This window comes from Oryzias latipes, chromosome 22, assembly GCF_002234675.1.
Source record: "Oryzias latipes chromosome 22, ASM223467v1".
Lineage (NCBI taxonomy): Eukaryota > Metazoa > Chordata > Actinopteri > Beloniformes > Adrianichthyidae > Oryzias > Oryzias latipes.
In genome coordinates, this window is record NC_019880.2 from 16,888,627 (window position 1) to 16,912,859 (window position 24,233).

General features: G+C 39.5%; 1 protein-coding gene across 1 annotated transcript; it reads left to right on the plus strand.

Moving 5' to 3' along the window:
• Positions 1-27: 27 nt before the first annotated feature.
• clic4 (chloride intracellular channel 4) lies at positions 28-22,641 on the plus strand. Its single transcript, XM_004082387.3, has 6 exons — positions 28-377; positions 15,451-15,560; positions 17,621-17,746; positions 18,175-18,281; positions 19,117-19,298; positions 20,929-22,641. The coding sequence occupies exons 1-6, from the start codon at positions 309-311 to the stop codon at positions 21,091-21,093; spliced, it is 759 nt and encodes a 252-aa protein (XP_004082435.1). The 5' UTR covers positions 28-308; the 3' UTR covers positions 21,094-22,641.
• The last annotated feature ends 1,592 nt before the right edge of the window (positions 22,642-24,233 follow it).

Below are 24,233 nucleotides of genomic sequence, written 5' to 3' on the forward strand. Positions count from 1 at the left end.
GCGCCGCTGATGACATCACGGTCTTATATTCCCGTTTCTTCTTCCCAACGTCATCACTCATCCTCGCGCCTCCACGATGGTTTTGTAGCTTAGCTAGCCTGCGGGTAGAGAAACGTTGAACCGTTCACCTGAGAAGCCGGGAGCTTCCTCGTCCGCTCCGCCGTGTTCACCGCACCGGGAGATAAACCAGAGACTCGGGGGGAAAGGAGGAGTTTGCTGGAGAAAAGAAGTGTTTAGTCGGGCGTGGTGGCAAGAAAACGGAATAGTTTTTTTCTTCCCACCCTACAAACTTCAAAGTAGCATATACAATGTCGCTGTCGGTTCCACAGAACGGAATAAAGGCGGACAACGAACCCATTATCGAGCTTTTTGTTAAGGTAAGATTTTTAAAGTTTTGCTTTTCCTATGAGAATATGCTAAACTACTTCACGCTGCGGTACATTCTCCTCTGTTTTTGTGAAACAAAAGCAAAGGCGCGGTGGATAAAAGTGCTGCGGTGGGGGACCGAAAGCCGTTTTTCCTCCCTCTGTCGCTATCCGTTTACGTATTTGTACTACTTGTCTTTAGTTTAAAGTCGGTAACTGTTGGAACAAATGAAGCCATGTGGACGCTGCGCTGCCCCTCTGCAGGGCGGATGCAGCTCCTCAGAATGAGGCTAAGGCGAGCGAACCAGACCGAGAAACTGCCCGCTGCTTCGTAAACAAAAGCCCCGCAGTTGTGCTGCATGATCGGATGACATGCGGGCGAAATGACTTACATTGTTAGTCATAACATCCTGCATAAAAAGCTAGAAATCAAGTCAACGTTTCTGAAGAAAACGACTGTAAAAAGATACAAAAAAAATGTAATTGGAATATCATGAGGTTTGTCATATATTTATTCGAGGCTACTTAAGGTGAGACACCCTCCATCATGATGCTGGAGGAAGGTGAATGTCTTGTGTTGTTCTTCAGCAGTGTGCTAGATGGGCGGGAAAATAGCATAGGATGGGGGGGGGGCGCTCACATAGGGACAAAGGCTGTGTGGGGGGCTGTAGAAGGAGGAGGCTTTGTGGTCTTGTATCCAGTTTGTCGGTGGCAGTGATTATAGGGGCCCACAGACCAGAACACTTAAGTATGGATCGCAGGGAATGCTGGGAGCTCTGAAATGACTTACACATGCTTCACTCTGATTCATTTACAAAATTTGTTTTTTGTGCATTTGCTGAAAATGTGGTAATGCTTGTTACTGTATTCGACTAAAGTGAAGCCTTTGTATACAGAAGAGCTATTTAACCCACCTTTCACAGCAGCAGGAGAGGGTTACATCATCCAGAGGTCTGGCAGACCAATTGGACTCCTCCCTCTGTGCTCCAAATCTAGAAATTTCTCTCTGTGTTTTTGTTTTTCCAATGGCCCCCCACTCCTGACTGTGTTAGTTTGTGTCCTGTACATCGTCTTACATCTATTATTAATGGTGCGCTTGTTCTGCTGACTCAAACGCAGTCACAAGAGAGAATATCAGGTTGCTATAGGCACATTGCTGTGAGGCAGGCCCTCTGAAGAGCTAATAAATACTGTGTGCTCTTCACACACAGTGGTGTCAAATCAGTTAGGAAACTGCTACATGGTTTAGCTCACTAATTACTCTTCCATATAGTCTGTTTGTTCTGATTCAAATAACTTTCTGTTAAAGGCCCACTCCGATTATCCTTTGATTTACTGTAAAAATGTTCGCAGTTGTTTTTAAATTAGCATTTTTCGGTTTTAAGCCAAAATTGAAAAATCTGTCGTTTTCTAGGTCATAGTCTCTGCAGAGCAGCAGTAGTTTGTTAGGACTTTGCCTCTGAGTTGTCTGTCGTTGCTGTGGGCGAGCAGGAAGAATGTTCCCATTTCTCGATATCCTTATATTTAGCAACAAAAATGGTGAGCAATATTGGAGCTAACCAGCTGTATGTAGAATTTGAGCCAGATGGCAGTTCGAAGAAGGAAAATGAAGACGTATCTTGTCGACTGCAAGTGAATGCATCGGAATGGAGCGGAACAGGGAGCTTGTGGCCTACCTGTGGCAGCTTCTACGTCACAGCAGCAATCTTTTTCAACTGTATTTTTTTTGTCCGCTCCTGAATACACAACATTCAGAGGTGTAAATTTAAGCTTAGTTTTCTTTATGTATGTCCTACATCACCAGAATAATGTAACAAAAACATAATAAAAACAGAAACAACACAATTTTCATTGGAGTTTGTCTTTAAGGTAGCTAGGCTGTTTTTTTGTGTTTTTTTTTTTATATACTCCAATAATCTTGTGACTTCTTCCCCTATTGTTTATAGCAACAGTTGTCAAAATCACTCATGAAAACTTGACAGTCATTGGCTGTTTATAGCTCTGCTATATGGACATTTTACTTTAATAAGGACTCTTGACTGCACTGTAGCATGGGAGCCAGTTTAGCTCGTGCTGGTTTGCGGCGCCTTCCGTCCGTGAAACCAGGGTTCGACTCCGGGTTGCTCCCTGTTCCCTTCTCTACCTCTGCCGGTTCCAAGCCCGGTTTGAGAAAGTTGCGTCAGGAAGGGCATCCGGCGTAAAACATTGCCAAATTTACCATGCGACTTGTTCGCTGTGGCGACCCCTGATGGGAGAAGCCGAAAGTGGAAGAAGGAGACTGCACTGTAGCATAACAGATAATACCTTTATCAAAGGTGTGGAACACGGAGGCCGGGGCTGTTGGCACCTCCTGCTTTTCACTTCCTTAAAAAACTGTCTGCAATAGTCAAGACGTGTTTAATTTTCTTTTTTGAGTTGTAAATACAATTTGTGTTGTATAAACTCAAAAGCGAAAGACCTCACCTTTTGCTTTAAAAGCTGCATTTGTGTTTTTAGTCCTCTGTCTATGTTGATCCCTGCAATTATTTGAATGAGGTATCATCTGGTAGGTCATTAGTTGTTAAGCTCAACATCTTAAAATAAAAAAAGAAATTAAAAGTATTGGATGTCTGTTGTGTGCCTTCACAAGCATGTTTTCAAGCCATTCTCCACAACCATGTGACTTAACGGGATGAATCAAAAGGAGAAAGAAAGGCTTTATATCTTCTGAACATGTTGGCTGCAGCCCACTTGTGTTGTCTAGAACTGGAAAGCCTTTTGCTGCTTCCAGCCTTTAATCTGCCTGCCAGCTGTGACAGAAGAGCCAGTCAAGATGTTGGAGAAGCGCTTTTATGTGTGGAGACCCTGAGTCTATCTGTGTTTGTAAAAGCTCCTTTTTTAAGTCAGAGCAGTGCCATGGAAACCACGAGGACCAAAGCTTGCTTTCTAAAGGAGCTAGAAAATTCATCTCTGTGTAGAGCTGTCCAGGACAGACTATTATCAATTTAAACTTTTTAAACAATTTTCATTTCCCTTCATTCAGGTATATCTTAATCGACAATAACAGCCTTTTTTGTTGACATTTTCTCAAGGTTTTTGAAGCTTTGCACAGTTTGGCTATTTTCTTTCAGACAAAGTATTTCAGACAGATTGGATTGTGGTTTTATCTTCGAATTTCTGTCAAATGAGACTTATCCACTCATATTTTAGTTCCTCTAAAATATTGAATTAATACCCTCTGGGTAGGGCTGCACGATATGAGGAAAACTTGCGATATGCGATATTAGTGATCAATATTGCGATAACGATAAATTTGCGGTAAATAAACAAATAGAAAAATAAACAAAAACATCATTCCCATTTCATTGCAACAGTTTAAAAATTATACTCCAAATGACCCTCATCGACATGGGGGACAAACGTCAGGGTGGCTAACCCTGGTCCTCAAGAGCCTCAACCCTGTCTGTTTTCCAATTCTCCCTAGACTGCTCGATAATGATAACCAAAATCAGGTGTGTTCAGTCAATCAGGATGTGAAATCACTTGAGTCAGCCAATCAACAGCAAGCTGGTTAAGGAGAGCTGGAAAACAGGCAGGGTTGAGGCTCTTCAGGACCAGGGTTAACATAATAGGCCTCCATCTGATTGGTGAACAATGGGAAGGCGTCCATCTGATTGGTCAAAGCATAAAGGGATTTATTTGATTCGTTAAATGCTTCAAGCTGCTAGAAGATTGTTTTAACACATTTTGGGTTTGCGATTTATTGCGATATTCGCAGTCTTTTGCGATATGCATATTGCAGAGCTGGATATTGCGATAACGATAAATTTGCGGTATATTGTGCAGGCCTACCTCTGGGTGTTCTTTAAAACAATAAGGTGTTTTTCTCTAATTGGAAAATCAATAGTGCAGTCTATTTTCTGCAGACACGTGTTAGTGCTGCAGTCAGCATCCCATGAGGGACAAAGATGAATGATTTGTTTCTCTGTTGGCAGGGTAGCAAGTCTTTAGCTGTTATGTTTTTTTTTTTTTTTTTTGTGGCCTGTTAATTTGAATAGGCAGCAACTGGCCTGCTCTCTCTTTTGTGTCTGAATGACTCTCTGGCAATAGGTCTACTCAATACAGCATTGTGTATCTGTATATGTTGATTTCTAGAACATATACAAAATTTATTTCCATGATGCCGCATTTTACAGTTCACAGATGTCATAACAATTAATATAGGAAAACTTGTATTTAAGGTTGAAAATGGTAAAAAAAAAATCAAATGTTTTGAAAGTATGTTAAAAGACATACTTAAGATTAAAGACATACTTAAGATTAAATTAAGATTCTAAATATTTGCACAGGAGCAGATGTGTGTCATTTTACGGAATAATTTGAACAATGAAATCTGCTCCAATAGTATTCTGTCAATTTTTTTTTAGATAAGACTGATTAATGAAAAAACAGCTGGCAATTTATAAAGTATTTTATTTATTACTGTGTGGAGTGGGAAAATGTGACCATTCAGATAGATGTGAACCACTGACTTTATAAGAGAACTGAACCAGAAAATGTGACATCACTCATAGAAAATGGCTTATTTCCGGCTCCAACTAAATGAAGTGAATTCAGTCTGCATTTTTCTGCAAAACGGGCGCCGTGATTTGGAGTCAGGCGACGTCAGTAAGCAGTGATTGGTTCAAGTTGGTCTGAGTTAATGTTTCTATGTTATCTCCTGTCACCAATCAGGAACAAGCCTGTTGGCAATCCACACCCCTTCCATTGAAAGCGGGCTCGGAAGAATCTGTCAATCAAACCTTTCAAACGTTTAAGGTGGGGGCCAGAGGGCACCTCATGCTTTTATTGAGGCATCTGATTGGCCAGTTTATAACTTGAGAAACTGGCACAAAAAAATATAGAATTAGCAAGACCATGTTAAAATAGTTAGGAGATCAAGAATGGTTATTCTGACAATTAGAATGATCGAGTAACAGCTGTTGATTTCTCAAAAAAAGTCAATGGCTATATCTGAATTCCCACCCTAACCCCTATATAGTGCGCTTGCCATTTTGTAGTGCTGTCCAAATCTACAATTCCCAAATCGAGTGTCCTTGAAGTCTCTGTGAAAAACCAGTGTGCATCAATGTTTACTAAATCAGCAAATACAGACCACAATGCATTGCATCAGAACAATTTTTGCCAAAGATATATATTTAAATGTATTTTTTAAATAAATCATCAATTCTTTTATCTTCAGAAGACAGTAGACTCAAAAAAAATCATCGCAAAACGCTCATATTATATTTTAACTTTGTGAAATCGATGACATAATATCCAGCGTTTTAAAAAAAGTAGTGAACATGGTGTCCGAATTGCTTTTAAAGTTCAGGGCACTACATAGTGCCGCACTAAATAGTTTTTTTAGTAGTTGGGGGTAGGGTAGGAATTGTGACACAACCTATTGGATTTTGGCATTTTGGAGCCAGCAGGTATTTCCTATGTGGAACATAAAGGGGAGTCACTCAGTTCAGTTTTCATATATAGTCAATGGTGTGAATACATCAGAATTTGTAGTTTTTTGTAAATGTTTAAGCTTTTTTTTTAAAAAAATTCTTTAATTTACATTGCATAAAACCTGTTCACTTATCTGTAGTTTTGTGGGGGGGAAATGAGCAAGACTGGTACTCAGTCTTCTTTACTGGTTTTTATTAGGACAACCAGAACACCATTAAATAACTCTTAGACTTGCAGGCTTAAAGTGTTATGGCAGAAATTCTATTAAACTTGACAAAAGTCCAGACACAACTCAACATACAATATGTAAATAACCTGATATGATTGTTCTTTTATTAGAATATCTAAATTTCTATGTAATTAAGCAATCTGGTTAAATCTGTGACCAGCTCTCTTACCAAGAAAACTGTAACTATGAACTAAAGATACCCAGATTATCTTAATTGGGAAAATGTAAGTCATTGTCCTCTGTTTAATTTATTAACAAGGAGTCAGATGAGAAAGATGTTGTAGACTAATAGGAGGAAGTAGGCTGTGGGCTCTTTCTTTTACTTGAATATGTGTTAAATTTAGGTGTTCATTTTGCTACTTTTAACATCAACTAAAGTGCAGTTACAGGTTATTGAGGTTAGTCACTTAATGGTTGTTTTGTTAGCCTGTCATGTTTAAGTTTCCACTGGGGCTTGTGTGATATAATTAACATCATCATCCTTAAAAATGAACCTACCATTTGAATACTGGTTTTAAAACGAATAAAACATTACTCGGTCTATTAAAAAATTCATGCCAAAGCAGCAGAACTTGCATGTGTCAAAAATTTCCTATCCAACTCAAGTGAATCACTGCCTCTTTTAATCAGTTTGTAAGTGTAAGCATAAGTCTTCCCTTGGCAGGACATATTTTTTACGCCCAGAAAAACCTGGAACGGTGGCTGGATTCTTGAGTTAACTCACAAACCATCTGGTTTGACAGTTAAAATGAAAATGCAAGTACAATGTGAATAAACAGACTTCAGTATACAGCTCTTGAGTTTTGTTTTTAATCTGCATTTTTATCATTTTTGTTTTGTTACAGTCTTACCGGTAGTCATTTCTTTTACTGAGCAATCACGTTGTGGTTTAAATCCAGTTGATGAAAATACAATATTAAACACTTAATAACTTGCAGTTTTGTAAATATTCTTAGGCATTTTGTTCCCAGTTACTATAGAGGCTACAGTAATCTGCCAACAAAACAGAAAATAAAATGTAGAGAAAGAAGTAGTTACTACATTATCTGGCATATTGAAACGTCCTTATAGTGTACAGGGCTCCAGACTGCGACCATTTGCTCGCATTTTGCGACCAAAATTTGAGACTGTGCGACTGAATTTTACATCCAGTCGCACATGCGCGACCAGTAAATTTGCCTCCCCCAACCTCCGTATTTTTTTATTCATTAAACGTGGAAGCGGCCCGTCAATGATCAATGAAATGAGCAATGAAATCATCAATGAGACACGAGCCAACACGCACGCAGACAGACACACACACACTCGTGAGACTGGAGCACACGCGAGCGCACACTCGCATGTCATTGAGTGATGCCTGAGGCGGCCAATGCGTGTGAGAAGAATAGGGAAAGTCACTGCAAGTGGCTAAAATATGTGGAGGGGCGGGGCCTAGAGATAATCGAGTGCGCGTTAACGTCTGTGGGAAGGAAACGGAGACAAATCATCACAACCTGATATGTGCGTCTGAGCTATGAACAGCTAGCGAACTATTGATTCGTTCTTTCGACCTGCGGCTAGTATACCAGTGCCAGAGTGTACAGCAGGGGTCTCAAACTCGCGAAGCAAACCACGGCTCTCATGCACGGCTGTAACGACAGCACACCGCTCCCGCGGGAGATGGTCAGCTGAGGAGCATAAATGTCCCACACCTACATGCGTGACAGCTAACGGGGCTCGAACATAAACACGTGTGAGCGACAACACGATTTAGTCTTAGACGCACTTAAAACACGTGTGGAAAATGCAACGATAGACGTGTTTAAGATGAACCAGCGCCCGGGGGGGGGGGGGGCATGAAGGCGAAGCTGCAACAGGAAGTTGGAGTTGTCCTTAACATTCAATTTAATAATTATGCCTCTCCCCCTAAGTACGATCTGTGATATTACATCTTTTATAATTATTTCAATGTTTTGTGATGTATGTAGCCTTTTTTTAATCAGTTGGTATTTTAAATTATTTTAATTGATCAGTGAACTACAAAAACCCATCAGGACGCATGTCCCATAATGCATTGTTTTGTAGTCTGTAGGGCAGCTTTCAGTCAGTTCAGTACTAAATTTCCAGCTGTGTTTGGTCAGGTTGGGGTCTTGCTTCCGCCCCTTTCTGGTGATATTTTGGTTTTGATTGACAGGTGATGTTAGAGCAAAAACAAAAATATGTCTCACACCAGGTGATCTGTGCAGCGTTACGTCCATCTGGGTGATCTCAAATTATTGTGCATCTTGGCTGCACCTATTTGGTTTCGCCAACATGAATTTCCATCCCCTAATGTTTACATACATTTAAGTATTGTTCTTAACTGTGAAATGACCGAAAGGTTATTACGGTAATCACTTGTTACTAAAAACTTTTTTTATTCTAAATTTATGGTATATTGTTTACTATTTTTTTTTTGTCATGACAGCGATGCTGCTGTCAGTTTACCTTCTTGTTGCATCTTCAAAAGTGCAGAATAAAATCTGACACTGAATTTGAAAAAGCAGATTGTAATTTTTGCATCTATAATTAAAGTATTTATTTACTTTATTTATTTTATTTAGTGTATTTATAATACAGTGGAAATTAGAAGATCTGGTTTGCATGTTGATTTACGGTATGCGCCCCTAAATTTTCAGGTTGTGCCCCTAAAATTTTCATTCAGGGGCCACAGTGCTCCTAGTGAAAAAAGTTAGTCTGGAGCCCTGGTGTAGGGTGGAAGCATACGTGTAAATTCTGTTCCTGGATAATTTATAGTACAACTTCTGCCCCATCGGGGCTTAAATGTTCCGCCCATGTGTGTCCCTTCATAGCGTGTAAAACAGTTGCCAAACCAAGGAGGAGGGGATGTTTGGTGATTTTGTAAGCAGAAAAGCAAAATAACAGACAGGTTAGTGGAGCAAATAACAGTAAGTATTTGTCAGTCACTGATTCTGCTAGTTGTTTGACTTAAAGGTTAAAGAGGTGTGTAATGTTATCATAGTACACTTCAACTGTGCGAGAGAGAGAATGGAGAAAAGAATCCAGGAGAATGTAATTATGCAGAATAAGTATTTGGTCAATAACAAAAGTTCTCAATAATTTGTAATGTAATCCCAGTTGTCAATGTCAGATATCAAAGTTTTCCTGTATGTCTTTAGCAGGTATGCTCACACTTTTATGGTCTTCTCAAGAGCTGTGATGTTTTGGGACAACATGAATATTCAACTTCCTTCCCAATTTCTCTAGTGGATTGAGGCCATCTAGAACCTCCAAATACTTTTTATGTAGCCATTCCTTTGATGCCCAGGCAATGTGTTTGGGATCATTGTTCTCTCCATACTTGGCCCCATTCATGCTTGCCTTAATTCGGATGCATCATCCTGTCGTCTTTGCAGAAAAGCAACCCAAAATCATGATGTTTCCACCTCCATGGTTCGCTATGGGGTGTAGTATCCTTGGGTTTTCAACTCAAACACGGCAAGTGGCGTTTATTCCAAAAAGTTCCATCACATTTCCACAAGTCTGGAAATGTGCTGGTTTAAAGTCCCTCCAGTCATCTTTTGATCTATCGTAAAAACATTCCCAGTGGTCTTTTAATTATGATCATAAGTTTTTAGGCAAAATAAAATAAAAAAAACTGTAATTTTCAAGGGTATAGTTTCTGCAGCACTGCAGGAGTTCTTCTGAAATTCGTATCTGAGTTGTGGATTGGACTTTAGGCATGGAGTAGACTTAAGTAAGACTGAGCCAATTTCCCATCATGCCTCTGTATACACTTTCTTCTGGTAGCTTACAGCCCCTCCCAAAAACAATACTATTCAGACTATTTCAGTTAAATCCTTAAAAACACAATATAATTTACAGCTCAATTCATCAGGTATTTTTGTAGTACCTATCTTCTTTTTCTTATGGTAAATATTGTCAACTGACTTTAAGTTTCAAATTTCCAACTAGTAAATTGTTGGTATAAAGCCGACTATTTGCTCTTTAACAAATTGTCCTTCAGATTATTACTAGCTTGGTATGACAGGAAATGTAAATAGTTTGTTGTATTTAATTTAAACATTTCTATAAATAATTAGGTTGATGCATATATGGGATTGACCATGTAAATGAATGCTTCTGATGTGACAGTGAAGCACAGGAGCTTTCTGTCTGGATGAAAGTGTCGAGGTTTTCATCGGTGATGTCAGCCTGACTCAGAGCCCCACCAAGAACTTTATGGTGTTTCCATGTTCCGACAGAAATGGATTCTTTTGAACATTCATCTCCCTGACTGTGGCCAGGGCGAGACGACCACTACCAGAGTCTGAAGAAGTTGACTGTTCATTCACTTAATGGGATTGGTACCAAGCGTTAAGAAGTTTTGGCCAGTCTGGTCATAGTTCTTAGCATTGAGTATCTTAAAAACAAAACAAGCAAAGGCAAACAGCTCATTGTTGACTCGCTTGGAGACAGTTGGTAAAATCACAATTCATTAGGTCATCTTCAGTAATGAAAATGTATTATACTGTCCCTGTTTTTGTGGTTTTCAGTCATCTCTGACCTCCATTTTGTTCTTTAATATTAACCAGGTTGGAAGTAGGTTAATATTTCCCAACATAGTCAATTTGATCCCCAACTCTGTCTCCCCTACTACAAGTGTCTGTTACCATGGCTGCAGCTAAAAAAGCAGACCTTCCTGCTGTGTGTCAGAGCTGGAGTGGAAAGAAGAGCTCCAGCTTTTCCAGCATCGTCAGTCCCTTATTCGGTCAAGTGTGATGTGAACTTTCTGAGTGGTCCACCCAATTTAGAAAATGAAGTATGTTAGGGAGGGGAAGGCACAAGTTTCCATGTTGCTAAAAATAGTTCAGAAGCAGGGAGTCTGAGAGGACCGTGCCTGGCAAGAACAGGATCTATTGTCCCTAGTGGAACCGTTGTGTCACATTGCTCGGCTAGAAAAGAAAAGGTCAGCTTTTTTAGGACTCCTTGGAGTGATAAGAGAAACGTCTAACAGGTTTTGCTTGTAAAAAAAAATCATGGAACTTGGGACAAAGTCAGTTTATGTCATACGTCATAAAAATGGCAGTATTTTCTCAAAGTAAATATACAGGAAAGTACCTGACATAAAAGAGCCTTTACATGTATTGTTTCTTCTTGGTTTACAAGTTTTTTTGGGTCATCTACCGGTACTTATTAAAAAAATCTCTAAAACATTCCATGCTGTTCTGATAAATGAGAAGTGCTTTTCGTCCCCCCTTAAACCTTTCACTTATTCATATAATATGCTCAGGTGTAACGACTTCAATGAAAAAGCCCAAAGCAGACTGTTTTTTATAAGAACATTGATAACAGTAGGGCAGAACTTGAATGTTGGCCGGCGTCAGCAGTTACAACATTCACAGCTCATATTCATGCTGCTGGCAGCACGGACACGGGACGGAGGGCAAGGGAGTCCATTGGCTTATGTGGCTGTTAAACGTTTATGTAGCACTTCTCATTGGAATGTTTGAATCAAGACAAGAAATGCTGAATAAACAGGGAAATAATGTGAATACCAATATGGTGTATAGCAGAAACTGCCATCATGAAAAGATTTGTATGCTTTCTGATTTATCACCCAACTTTTAGATGAAGGAAGTCACAGAGGAAGCGATTAAAGTCCTGACTTAATTGAGTTGAAAAGAGGATGGATGTGTTTGACCCAATCCCATTGTACTATTGTTGGTTCTGAGTGTTCTGAACGCCAACTCCTAGATAACGTCTGACTTGTGCCATGACTCACAACTTCCACTGCAGCTGTGTGTGCCTGGTGTCTGCTAGCTTCCCCTCCACTGAGCCTAAATAAAGCCTGTTAGCAATAGTCAACTGTTCCAGTTGCTTGTGGATCAGATGTTAATATGCCCAATTGAAACACAGGGTATGGATAAAGCTGAGTCAAAGATTGTGTAAGTGTTAGTCACTTGTAATGTTCCCAAATCCTTTTGGGGTAAAGTGGTATCGAAATATTTAGCCCTTTTTATTTTTGCATGATTGAACACTTGTGTTTTTGTACTTTGGTTCCTGAAAAAGGCACACATTTTGCACTGACTTTCTTTATGTCAAAGATCTGGTAAAACGGTTTTCCTGTTGTTACTTTTCTTGCAATGAGGTGTTATTTCCTAGACCATGCAACTGGTGACGTGAACAAGACTCAACAAACAAAACACTCTTTGTGGTGTTCCTTTATATGAGGTTCTCCAGATGCCTCAATCCTGAATGTCACGCAGTAGAAGTGGAAATCCAAAGCATGGTGTTTGGATATGTAGTTTTCTTTTTTGTCAGAGATGATATGTTTAATATAATACAAGAAAATATAGAAGATATCTATATTTATGGTGTTTGAATACTTCAGAAGTTCCTAAATATCCTCAAGGTTATAATTTTTTTTAAATATTTAATATATAATTTATAATTGAATCCCAACAAAGCTGCAGTTTTTATGCAGTTTATTTATTTTTCTCTCATTAAAAATACTATTTTAATGAATAATATAGGCTTAATTATTTTAAAGTGCAGCCTCTGTTTGTTACAGCAGGTACATTGTACAATAAAAATGCTGCATCTCTTAAACTAAACAAAGCAGCCTCTTCGTCGGGAATAACAGGACATTTCTGGAATAGTTGCTCCCTCCTCTCCAAATGACCAGCCCCACCCAACTCCATGCTGGGGCCCCACGATAGGGGTGGAGGGATGAAGCAGGAAGAGGGGGAAGAGGAAATGAGCAATATGCCACAGAGTAATATACCACTGACACTTTCTCCTGTTCCTCTTCCTTTCTCCTAAAGCATCAATTACCTTTTGTTGTCCTGTTAGTAATATTCAAATTCCCTCATTTCCTCCTTGACTTCCTTGAAGACTTTTTTTCCTTTTACACGTATGTGTCGGTGCAAAGGTTTGCCTTATTAGAGTCTCCCTCTGAAAGTTTCAGTTTTTCTGCAGATTTCTTTAGAGATCCTATTTATTCTGCTTGTGGTTCTTGTTGCTCATTGTTGACACAGCTTAGAAGAACTTAACTTTCAAAACAGAAAGTTATTTGACTTCCAAATTAAATTTAGTTTGGTGCTTTGCATTTTTTCTGCATGCCAAGTAAGACTCTAATTTTGATGGTTCACCTGCACTGCTGAGGAAAGAGGAGCTTGCACTATTGAGAGTGCAAGCTCCTCTTTCCTTGTCATATGTTTTGGTCATTGCCATGGAAACAGTTGCTGTGCAGCCTTACCAACCTTAATCCAAACCTGAAAGCTTCTCTGTTGGTGTTTTGCTTTAGGGTAATCATCCCATTGATGGTTTTCTGATTCCAGAAGGATTGCCTAGTGCTTTTTACAGTCTGTTGACTGCAAACCACAGTTCCCCTGAAGCTTCATTCCAGTTTTGAGTCCTATAATATAAAAATAGACTCTTATTCAAAGAACAATAGCAGTGTGGACCAATGAAGACACTGATTCAAAGGGCCGAAGAGAGCGGGGACAGTACAATGAGAGCCGACTGACAGATCAAACGGAGCCATCTCACTTGGTGTCACTCAGAGGACAGACAGAGCAGCCTGTTAGTCCACACGAGCACTCATGAACAAGGTCCTTCATTGAAGAGGAATCACAGCCTGCGACTTTCATACACAAATGTTTATCACAACATCTTAACATCGTTGTAGTCAGTGTCGTCTGTGAACTGTGTTGAATGAGAACAACACCCCTGCTACAATTGAGAATTGTATTTTTTCCCATTGAAGAAAGCAACTTTAGTCTTCAGTGTTTGAAGAGTTCAGAACGTGGATGAAATGACTTCAGTGAAGACAGATTAAACTGTTTTACAGAGTCTCTGCACTTAGTCATTTTTTTTACATTTTGTTTAAAGAAATAAGAAGTTATTTAAAAAGAAAAGCAAAGTTCCACAGAATGAAAGATTTAATTTGCTAAAATACAAATATTACAGATTACTAAGATAGTATAATATAGTAGACTTTGATTATCCAGGTGTACAGATACAGACTCTTTCCTCTGTCAGTGATGAATGTCGGTTTCAGTACTCATACTTTTTTTTGCACAATAAAGCTGCTTATATACAAATTATTTATTGTTATGATGATAAACACATGCAATTAGATCCTATATGGACATTTTACAATAGTAAAGTTCTCATCATATGTGTAATATACTCAAACATAAGTGTGGAGTGAGTTGTCTTTACTGGATAATCTACAATATTTAGTCAAAAATAAAGCTTACTCTAATTTTTGTGTGTTTTTCTCAAAATCTGATATGGTTTCAGTGAAAAAAGATAGGTTGTGTTTGAGAAAAATGAAAGTTAAGGTTTGTATGCGTAAACCAATCAGATGTTTTCCTTGTGCTGTGATGTGAACGGCAGATGCTGCATTGTTGATTCTGCTGTTGAGAGGATCAAGAACTTATTCAAAGGACTGAAAAGCCTGGAAAGCAAAGGACAAAGAGATGAATTGCTGCAGGGAGAACAGGAAATGTCTTTGACAGTCTGTTGCTCCCCAACGTCCGTTTGTGTTGAAAGGGCAGGAGAAATATGGTTTCGCATTTTTGTGTTTGCTGTGAAAAATGAAAACGTTTTTGTAGTTTTGTTCATTTACCAACAGCTAGTGTTGTTCATGCGTACTAAATTAAAATGTAATTGTATTTGTTTATTTTCCCTTTAGCGTCTTGTTTTTCTTAAAGACCAGCATGTTGTGTTATTTTTCAGATGATGGAGGATATATATAAAGAAAATTAAGCTCAAAATTACATTTCTGAGTATTTCTCTATTCAAAATGTTGTGAATCGGGAGCAGACGAAAAAATGCTGTTTGGAAAAGAGCCTAATTATGACGTAGAAAATACACGGAGCGGGTCACCAGCTCTGAGCTCTCAGCAACAGGGAGGGGAAGAGGGCGGGGTCTGTGGCAACAGTCCCGCCCACAACTCAGAGGTGAATTTCTAGTGAACTGCTGCTGCTATGCAGAAGCTATATCCTAGAACATTAGACAGGTTTTTTGATTTTGGCTAATAATGGCATAATCAAAATTATCCACTGGGAATGTTTGAAAATGGATCAAAAGAGGATTGAATCAGATTGGGACTTTAGCTGTTTTCTTCAGAAGCATAAGCAGATCCGTTTAAGCCTGTCAGACAAGATTTTGGATTTTCCACGTTCTCCTTTCTACTTAAACACTTCTCAAAGATCCATTCTCTAAAACAGACCTTTTTTAATTCTTGTGTACTTTTGAACTACCAGGGTATATTCCTTGTGATGTTAGTTTACATATGTGTAGTTTTGAGCAAAAAAACTCATCATGCATGTATGTTGTAATGTCAGCTCTTTAGTTAACCCGCTCCCTTTGTTGTTTTCATTTTAGGCTGGAAGCGATGGCGAGAGCATCGGGAACTGCCCCTTCTCTCAGAGGCTCTTCATGATATTGTGGCTGAAAGGAGTCGTCTTCAATGTTACTACAGTGGACCTTAAGAGGCGAGGCTTTGTGTTTTGAATATCTAGTTTTCTCTCCATGTTTTCTAACAATCTGCTTGTTGACTTACAAACTGCTTTTTTAAAATCAGAAATCAGTTTCTCCCTCCTCACTCTGCCAGTGATGCTAGGCGTTTCCACAACAATTGTAGCTACTTTGATGCAGCCCCACCTCTGGCACGCTCCCTGCTTCCCTTTGGTTTTCCCATGACCCCATCCTAGACCAAAGAACAGCAGAGAAAAATAAACACCAGTCTGGAGGAATTATTTGAAGTCTTTTAAGTAAACAGACTCTTTCCACTTATGTTTAGTCTGTTTTATTCTTTGTTTCAATTCTGATAAGAAAAAATCATCTTCTGAAGATTGACTTTAGGAAAAAAAATGTTGTTTTGTGTGAACTTACAGAAATCCAAACATGTGATTTATCTTTATTAAGTCTCTAACATAGCCAGTGCTGCATTCAGCCACCCTTCTCTATATTCAGAGGGATGTCTGTGGTCTTTTCTGTGTGTTTTTACTCAGACAGAAGATTCCTCTTGCCTCATTGTAAATGCCTCATACATTTAGCAGTAAGCCTACATGCTTTATGACTGGGCGTCTCCTCTATTGCTACGTTAAGAGGAAAGAAAACATCAGATCTTCCTGATAATCTTTTTTTTTCTTAGAAAGTTTGGATGAAGAAATCAAAAACGCTTTGTCTTTTATTTCTGTGTCCCTGAAAGACAAGTCAAGAAACCTTTATTTATTCCCTGTCATTTGCTGCATCTTTATCTAGTCAATATGGTTATCTGTGTGGCAAAAGAAGATGTGTGTTTGCTGCATTTATGGCTTTAATCAGAAGAGCGGTAGATGTTGTATAACCTGGTCCTGTGGCATGACATGTACCGGAGAACCAGGGCTCACCGTTTGAAGTTTGGGGATTTTCTTTCCTGTTTTTCCAGGGCCACTAAAATATTTTGCTACCGAGTCTCAATCCACTCTACCCACTCATTGGTTTATCACTCAGACTGTAACACTTCCCTTCACATGCCAAAGGGTTGAAGTCATTTCCTCCTGCTGGTGTCCTTAAATGGCAGCCCCAGAATTCAGCCATCTCCTTCCAACACTAGCTGTTGCTGCTACTCATAATGCACCATTAATGCTTAACTGCTGTCGGAGCATTGCCTTTTTTTTAAGGCTTGCTTGCTAAATTTGAGTACTCAGTTGTGTTGGCACCCCTCATTCAACACATGCTAATTTCAGTTTGCGCTGCAGCCTCATCTGCCTGCCATCTGGCACCGAATGTGCCGGTTTGAAGGCTGCAGAAAGGAGACACAAACACAGTTATAAACACAGCACCTGTTCCCGTAGAAGGAGAAACCCTGGATGACTCAGGAAAAGTGGATTACACAGTTGTGACCCTACATATGTGCAGCAGGGCCAGACTAACACTGTTCTGTGCCCCAGGCCATGGCAAATGAAGACCCCGCTTCATCCCAAAGAGACAACTCAAAAAGGGAAAAAAAGGATCAATAAGTAAACGTTGACCAGAAAGTATCTGAAAGCTTCTCTTCTTTTTGGTGTACTAATATTTATACTTTTATACTACTTTTCAGTGTTTAGTTTGCGTCTTTCCCTAGAAAGGATTAAAACTGGAGCATAACGTTTGGTGCTTACAAAAGCTTAATTTTAGTGCTGTTTACTTTTAACCAGATAGACAGGACAGTATCTGGAACATTTAACTAACTAAATATATGTTTTAGTTTACTTTACAATAAAAATATGTTTTATTTTATTTTTTTATGTCCTGCAATCTTACTCTTACTCTAAATGCTTAACTGTCCTGAAGTTTTTTTGCTCTTTTATTTGATTTGTTATGGATTTCATACCTTTGTTTAATAAACCTTTATCTTTACTTCACACTCAAATGTATAGACTTCCTTAGGACTACAGTTTAAATCCATCTGAGTTACTTCTTGTGGCCCTTTTGTTGCACCTCTCTAGATAAGCTGCTATGCATTTGCTGGATCTTTATGATGTATGTCTGTGTTTATGGGTAAACTAATATCCAATCATCCTAACAGGAAGCCTGCAGACCTCCAGAACCTGGCTCCTGGCACACACCCGCCCTTCATCACCTTTAACGGTGAGGTCAAAACTGATGTCAACAAGATTGAGGAGTTTCTTGAAGATGTCCTCTGCCCACCCAAGTAAGTACCTTCTGATCAATGTGATGATGACTTCCAACAGCTGTTCACCAAAGACGAGACATTTAAAAACATCATGTCTGGTGAGGCTGAGGTTTCTTGAATCACTTCAAAGCCAAAGTCTCTAAGGTTACTCAGGAATATATTTCTTTAATCCTAAAATGTTTTTTTTTTCTTTGCAAACCATTTTGACAATGACTCTAAACACGTGCAAACGTTAATGCAAACACACTACCGTCACTGTGTTCAGTTTGCTTTTGGATGATAACCAACCAGAGGAGTAAAGCTTCGAATTTGTTTAAATAAATGTCAGCTGTATGGATCGGACTTCCTTTTCTCTCCTTTAAACTAAAGAACGCCAGAATTTTCAAATGGCAACTTTTATTTCTACAGCATGAATTGTTTCCTCTCATTTGTGTTATTTTTTTCAGGTTTATTAAACTTGGTGCAAGACACCCCGAGTCAAACACCGCCGGTATGGACATCTTTGCCAAGTTTTCCGCATTCATCAAGAACTCCAAGCCCGATGCAAATGAAGGTACATTTCTTGTACTCTCTCTTACAGGCAGACATGGGTGAGCATTTTGTTTTATAGGTGTCACTAACACTTGTTGGAAGTGCTTTCTGGTTGCTATGCAACCTTGGAAGCCCTGCACTGATTGGTGGACCATGGCTTGAATTGGGAACATAGCGCTTTTTGTTCTGCAGCCTGGCCCAGTCCTTTGCTCGCTGTCTCACCTGGATCTTTCCAGAAAAAATGTATTTCCTTCTTTTTGTTTGTTTTCATGAAACGACAACCCTGTGGATATTATCAGTAAGTCCAGATAACGTCGTGTGTAATACAACAAGACCCGTTCTATGCTATAATTTTTGTCTTGAAAGAATCTTGGGAATGTTTTTTCTGGAATGACAATGTTGAAATCCTTGAAAGACTTCATATCTGATTGTAGTTGTCTGTTCTCCACCATAAGACAATATTAAACTGAAAGCTGGATGTGAAAGTCCAGACTGTGTCAACAGTCACAAGTTGAAGCTCATGGGTCAGTGATGATTGCTTTCAAAGGTAACTGGTAAATGTGATATTGAGTATTATATGTTGACACTTTCTCACAGTTGAAGGGTTTAGTCATGAGTCAAACATGGGTGCAGTAAGATTCAAGGAAAGCTATCACTGCAATAAAATGCATTCCTTCTCAGAGGAATGTAGGGGATTGTATTTGACTTCTTCAGTAGCAAGAGGTTATGTTTAACTTTACCTGGTTTAAAGCCTTGTTTCTTATATCAGGTCATGTTGGTGCAGTCAGTTTGATTGTGGAATGCTGCCCCCGTGTGGCTGATCAGGGTTAACCATGTAAATAAAATTACCCCTGCAGCTCTGGAGCGTGGGCTCCTGAAGACCCTGCAGAAGCTAGATGAGTATCTCCGCACCCCGCTTCCGGACGAGATCGACCACAACAGTATAGAGGACGTGAAGGTTTCAGGCCGCAAATTCCTGGACGGAGATGAGATGACCCTGGCCGACTGCAACCTGTTGCCTAAGCTCCACATAGTTAAGGTGAGACAGTTAGATTATAACAAAGTCACAGCATTTTTACAGGTGCTTTGTTCAATTTATTCTACTTAGTGGACGCCTTTGGTGGAAATGGCAGTTTCTCATTTCTCAGTTTCTGCAGGAACCTTTAGAATAGCGACTGTATTTATTTGAGAAGGTATCCCTGTCTTTTTGTGTCGTGATTTTGTCCTAATTTAAGACAAACTTTGGCAGTAGAGAACTGTTGAGGCCAGAAAAGATTTCTTTTAGTTACTGCAAGTAGAAGGGAAAGTTGTGTAGATGACCAGCAATGTTTTACATGATGCCCTGCATCTTCCACGTTCTTGTGTACTAGACGTTCCAGACTCTCCTCATCATGAGATTAGCCTTCATTACCAGCTTGTTCAGCTTCTTTAAATTGCGTATTCCTGCCCCAACAGATAACAGCATTTAAAAGATTGCTGTCGTCTAAGTTCCAAAATCTCTGCATTGTCTTGCTGCAAACATTACAGAGCCAAAGCTTTCCTAGTAAGTCATACCTTAACTGTGCTTTTTACAGCCTCAGTTTCTGTTTGTCGTTGAGTTGAACACAGGATCTGGAGATCTCCATAAAGTCCCAGAGGACAAAGAGACCTTCAGTTCATTTCCTTTAAAAAAACAACAGTGTTTGTAACATGTTTAAGTTTTTTACTGTGAAATCTCAAAAAATCTGCAATCATCTCGTATTTTGATATTTGAGATACGTTTCTTGTTCCCAACAGTGACTGATCACTTTCCTTCACCCTGACAGCATAAACTCTCATGAGGTTATTTCTGCACGAGCCAATAGGTTCTTATAGTTAGCAGAAACCCAGACAGCAGAATTGTCTCAGCATCTTGTTATAGAATAGTGTTGTCTGGGCGTAGTTGAGCAAAGTAAAAGTCAACAAACATGATGCTCAAAATGTTTGCTCTCATGGGAGTGTTCTGCCTGAAGCAGGTGGACGATGGCATCTGCATCGGAGCACTGCAATGGGCTGGTTTCCATGGGTAACCAAAAAAACCAAAAACATTCTATGACTGGGGAATAGTTTTCCATTCATTAAACCTCCATTCCCACATATTCCTACATCAGGGATAAATCAGGTCACCACTTCATTGCAGGGCACAAATGAAACAGATTAAAAACTCTCAGCTTGGGTGAAGGTGGAATTGTTTTAATGAAAAACAGAACACTAGAATTTGCTTAATTTTATAATTTCTGTGTACATTTTTTATAAAAAGTTGAAGACATTATGTTTTTTCATTAAACAGTTTTCCAAATATGTATATTAAATAAAGGTGAAACCTTTTAAAGCAAAGAAAATGAAAGATTTTCTTATATAAAGGTCGCTTGTATATTTTTTTTTATTTCAAACCCAGACCTGCTAATTAATTTAATGCTGTGTTTTCTTCAGCTTTGAGCAAAAGTTATGTTTTAAAACCTGCAGAAATGAAATACATTTAATCTGGAGGCACAAACCATGAAATCAAAGGATTCTGTTGTTTCCCTAACATGACTTCAGCTTTGACCTATAAATGGAACGTGCGACACCTTTCAGATGCCTTTGGCTGTGTGCTTACTGAGTGCTTCTGGAGTTGGTGTGGATCACAGTTGATTTCTTGATTTCTACAGGTTGTGGCCAGAAAATACAGAGGCTTCGACATCCCCAAAGAAATGACGGCCATCTGGAAGTACCTTAACAACGCCTACACACGGGAAGAGTTTATCAACACCTGCCCCAGTGACAAGGAGATCGAAATCGCTTACGCAGATGTGGCCAAGAGGCTTGTCAAATAAGCCCTGGTCCTGACCCTTCACCCCTAACCCCGCTTCACTTCCTCTCACTCTGTCGTCCTCAGCGCAGGGACTGATGTGCTTCTTCGTGTGTTCTTTCCTCCGTTGGTTCTCCTCAACTGTTTCATCGTGTTCAAGGCTGTGAGAGTGCTGGAGCCTATCCTGTCTGTCTTGGGCTCAGACGTGGGATGTGCCCTACAAAGGTCATTTGTTGCTCTACGAGAAAGGAAGTTGGACTAACCCTAAACTTCTTCCCTCCGGTTCTATGAAGGTCCCTCGAGTAAAATCGGCAGAGATCCCCCGTATTCATCTTTTCATGGTTAACTGTTTTTGTTCTCAAAAGTGCGGATGGATGAGTGACAGAAGCCGCCAAACACTCTATCAGAGCTTATCCAGAATGTGCTCCCGCTCAAGTGACCTTCTAGCTGACTCTGCATGCAGGGAAATGTCACAAGCTGCTTTAAGTTGAAGTTGGATAAAAACTGTAGCGTGGGTAAACTATCACGCGAACACTGAAAAGCTTGTTTTATTTTGTCTTTTAGCTCATGAAGACACGTAAACAGTGTTGAAGCTCCAGTGTTTCTGGCTCAAATATTTGACAGGGTTATGCAGAAGCTAAAGGTAGTCCAAACCTGAGCATCAGTAAGCTTTAGTTTTTTTGTTGAGCTGTTTATTAAAAAAAAAAATCAAAAAACTTTTATTGCAGGTAGAGCTACCTGATATTCAAACTCGATGTCTTGTAGCCGCAGATGGACTAAAATGAAGTGGTTTAGCTCAGTGAAACTGAAGGAGATTCCTGCAGAACTATGACCTCTCAGGAAGAATTAAACCTGAGTTCCATGAAGATATCAAACCATATGTAGCTTGTTTTAGTCATGATGGCCTTTTGTTATCACCACATTGCCAATATTTTCATCTAAAAAAGAGTTTTGTCTCTTTAATGCTGATTGTAGCTCCACTTCTACATCTTGAACCAAAAAGGGGCTCATTATTCTGGACACTGTGGATTTACTGGCGCTGACTAGTGAAGGTGAACACCACATACGTGTTTGAGGGACACGTCCAGGGACCATGAAGTGCAAACAATATTTATGACTATATGAAAACAAAACTGTTTCTAATTTCTCGTTGGTTCATAGTCTGACCTGAGGTAGCGAATATGTTACTGTAGCTCCAGGAGTGCATTAGTGCAGATCAAACAAAATCTGTCTTCAACATTGGAATCTGATACAAAGGAACTGTAAATATTTTTTCTTTCATTGTTCGGATTTTCAGTATGTAAATTTAAAACCAGTCATCTATACTGAGGAGAAAAAAAGAGAGAAAAAATGGGCCACTTTTTTTTTGCCTGCTTGGATTTGAACTCCAGCTGAAACGATTCCTCTTTGCCTTACTTGTTTTTCTCTGCAGGATGTTTTTTGCAGGACGGATTATTTTAGTGATCATTTCATGGCAATGTTTGGCATTGTATGAAGATGATGTCCAAGTTAGTTCATGGCTTTTTTTTAACAATAATACTGACTGAATTAAAATAAACTTCATATCAACACATTCTTTGTTTTGTTCCTTTTTTCTCTGCGTTATTGTTTGTTTACACTGAAACATTGTGTTGTGGTGACAGTCGGTTCGGTTTATTATGGTAGTTCGTTTATAACATGCAACTCAAAGCATTATTTTACCAAGTTCAGTTCATGAAAATCAAGAAAAGTTCAAATAAAAATGACAGATTTATTGAGCTCATGACAAGTGAACCCTGCAGATGCTCACTTAACCTTTATTTTCCTGTTTTTGACCACACTAGTAGCACAAACCTAGTATCCCTCAGAGGGCCCCCTGAGGAACCTCTAGGCTAACCAGTGTATGTTTACAGCTCTCTCACTGCAAGGAATGTCTCATATGAGTGACTGTGGCTTCCACCTCCACCCAAAGAGGCTCTCCTACAGTAAACCTTAAGGATGGTTCTCAGCCAAATCCCTGCGGCTCATTGCAGTCAAGGTTTCACAAGAATGAGGGGGGGGGGGGGGGTGCAGACTTTGGATCTTCTCCAGATCATTAACGTATTATTGTGTTTCAGCCTCAGACATTTTCCCGACTTACAGAGACGCTCGTAATTCACAGAGGCGTTATCCACCCAGACATAGACTGTGTGTGTGAGACTAAAGGAAGAAACAACAAGCTGGCTATCATTCAGACCACACAATCACCACGAGGACTGAGTGTATTAGTGTAATTGGGTAATGAAGGGGAGTGTTTTTCAGACATCTTGACTCTGAGTTTGTGCGCACGCTTCCTTTGTTTTTGTCCGATTCAATCTACAGTTGAGGCACATCTGGGAAAAACCCAGGAGTCTTTTTATGTGGAGGACTGAGCAGAGCTTTTTGCACCACGAGAGGGCACCAGAGCTCCAGCTTAGATGATCCAGCGCTTTGTTGTTCTTTTGTGAGGAAATCTCATGAAATGACATTTAGTTTTAGGAAAAAACTTTCACTTTAACAATTAGTTTAACCACTAGTTTTTTTTTTCAGTGCAGAAGTCACTTCTTGGCTTTGACTCCAACCTTTCGGTGCTCGTTTTATGCAACACCTATTTATACAGCTGACTAAATATTTACCCTGTTCAAGCAGCTTGCTCAAGGGCACATAGTGATATCCCAACTTGGTTTTGAATCTACAAAGTGTAAAAAAGAAACCTTTGAGGTTGGACTCCTCACACTTGAAGTTTGAAGCGTTTTGCTGGTCGGTACGAGGCTTTGAGCGCCTGTGTTCACACCAAATACAAATTTTCCAGAAAAGGGTGCAAGTAGGAGTGTTACTAGATCTAGGAAAGGAGGTAATACCAGTCTGATTGACAGGAAATGCATTTCCAGGTAGAAAGTTTCCAGTATAAACTGGAACATTTTGAAGAGCTATTTTAAGAAGGCAAACGATTGTGTTTTAAACTGTCCTAAAGAAAGAAACCAAGTAAAACAGGTACGTGACGGAAATGAGGTTAACGTTTCTAGACTGAAAGATCAGTGCAGCTTGTCTTGAAAGCAGAAAATGCATAAGGGATACCCATAATAGTAAAAACCAAATCCATTCCTATGAAATGGTTTTTATAATTACTTCTATCCATCTTCTAAACCCGGCCAATCCCTTTTGGGG

Excerpts from the sequence above, each read along its gene's own strand:
- clic4 (XM_004082387.3), top strand. The coding sequence starts at position 309 with ATGTCGCTGTCGGTTCCACAGAACGGAATAAAGGCGGACAACGAACCC. Across the intron at positions 15,561-17,620 it reads ACTACAGTGGACCTTAAGAG|GAAGCCTGCAGACCTCCAGA; the intron begins GCGAGGCTTTGT and ends TCATCCTAACAG. Across the intron at positions 18,282-19,116 it reads CAAGCCCGATGCAAATGAAG|CTCTGGAGCGTGGGCTCCTG; the intron begins GTACATTTCTTG and ends TTACCCCTGCAG.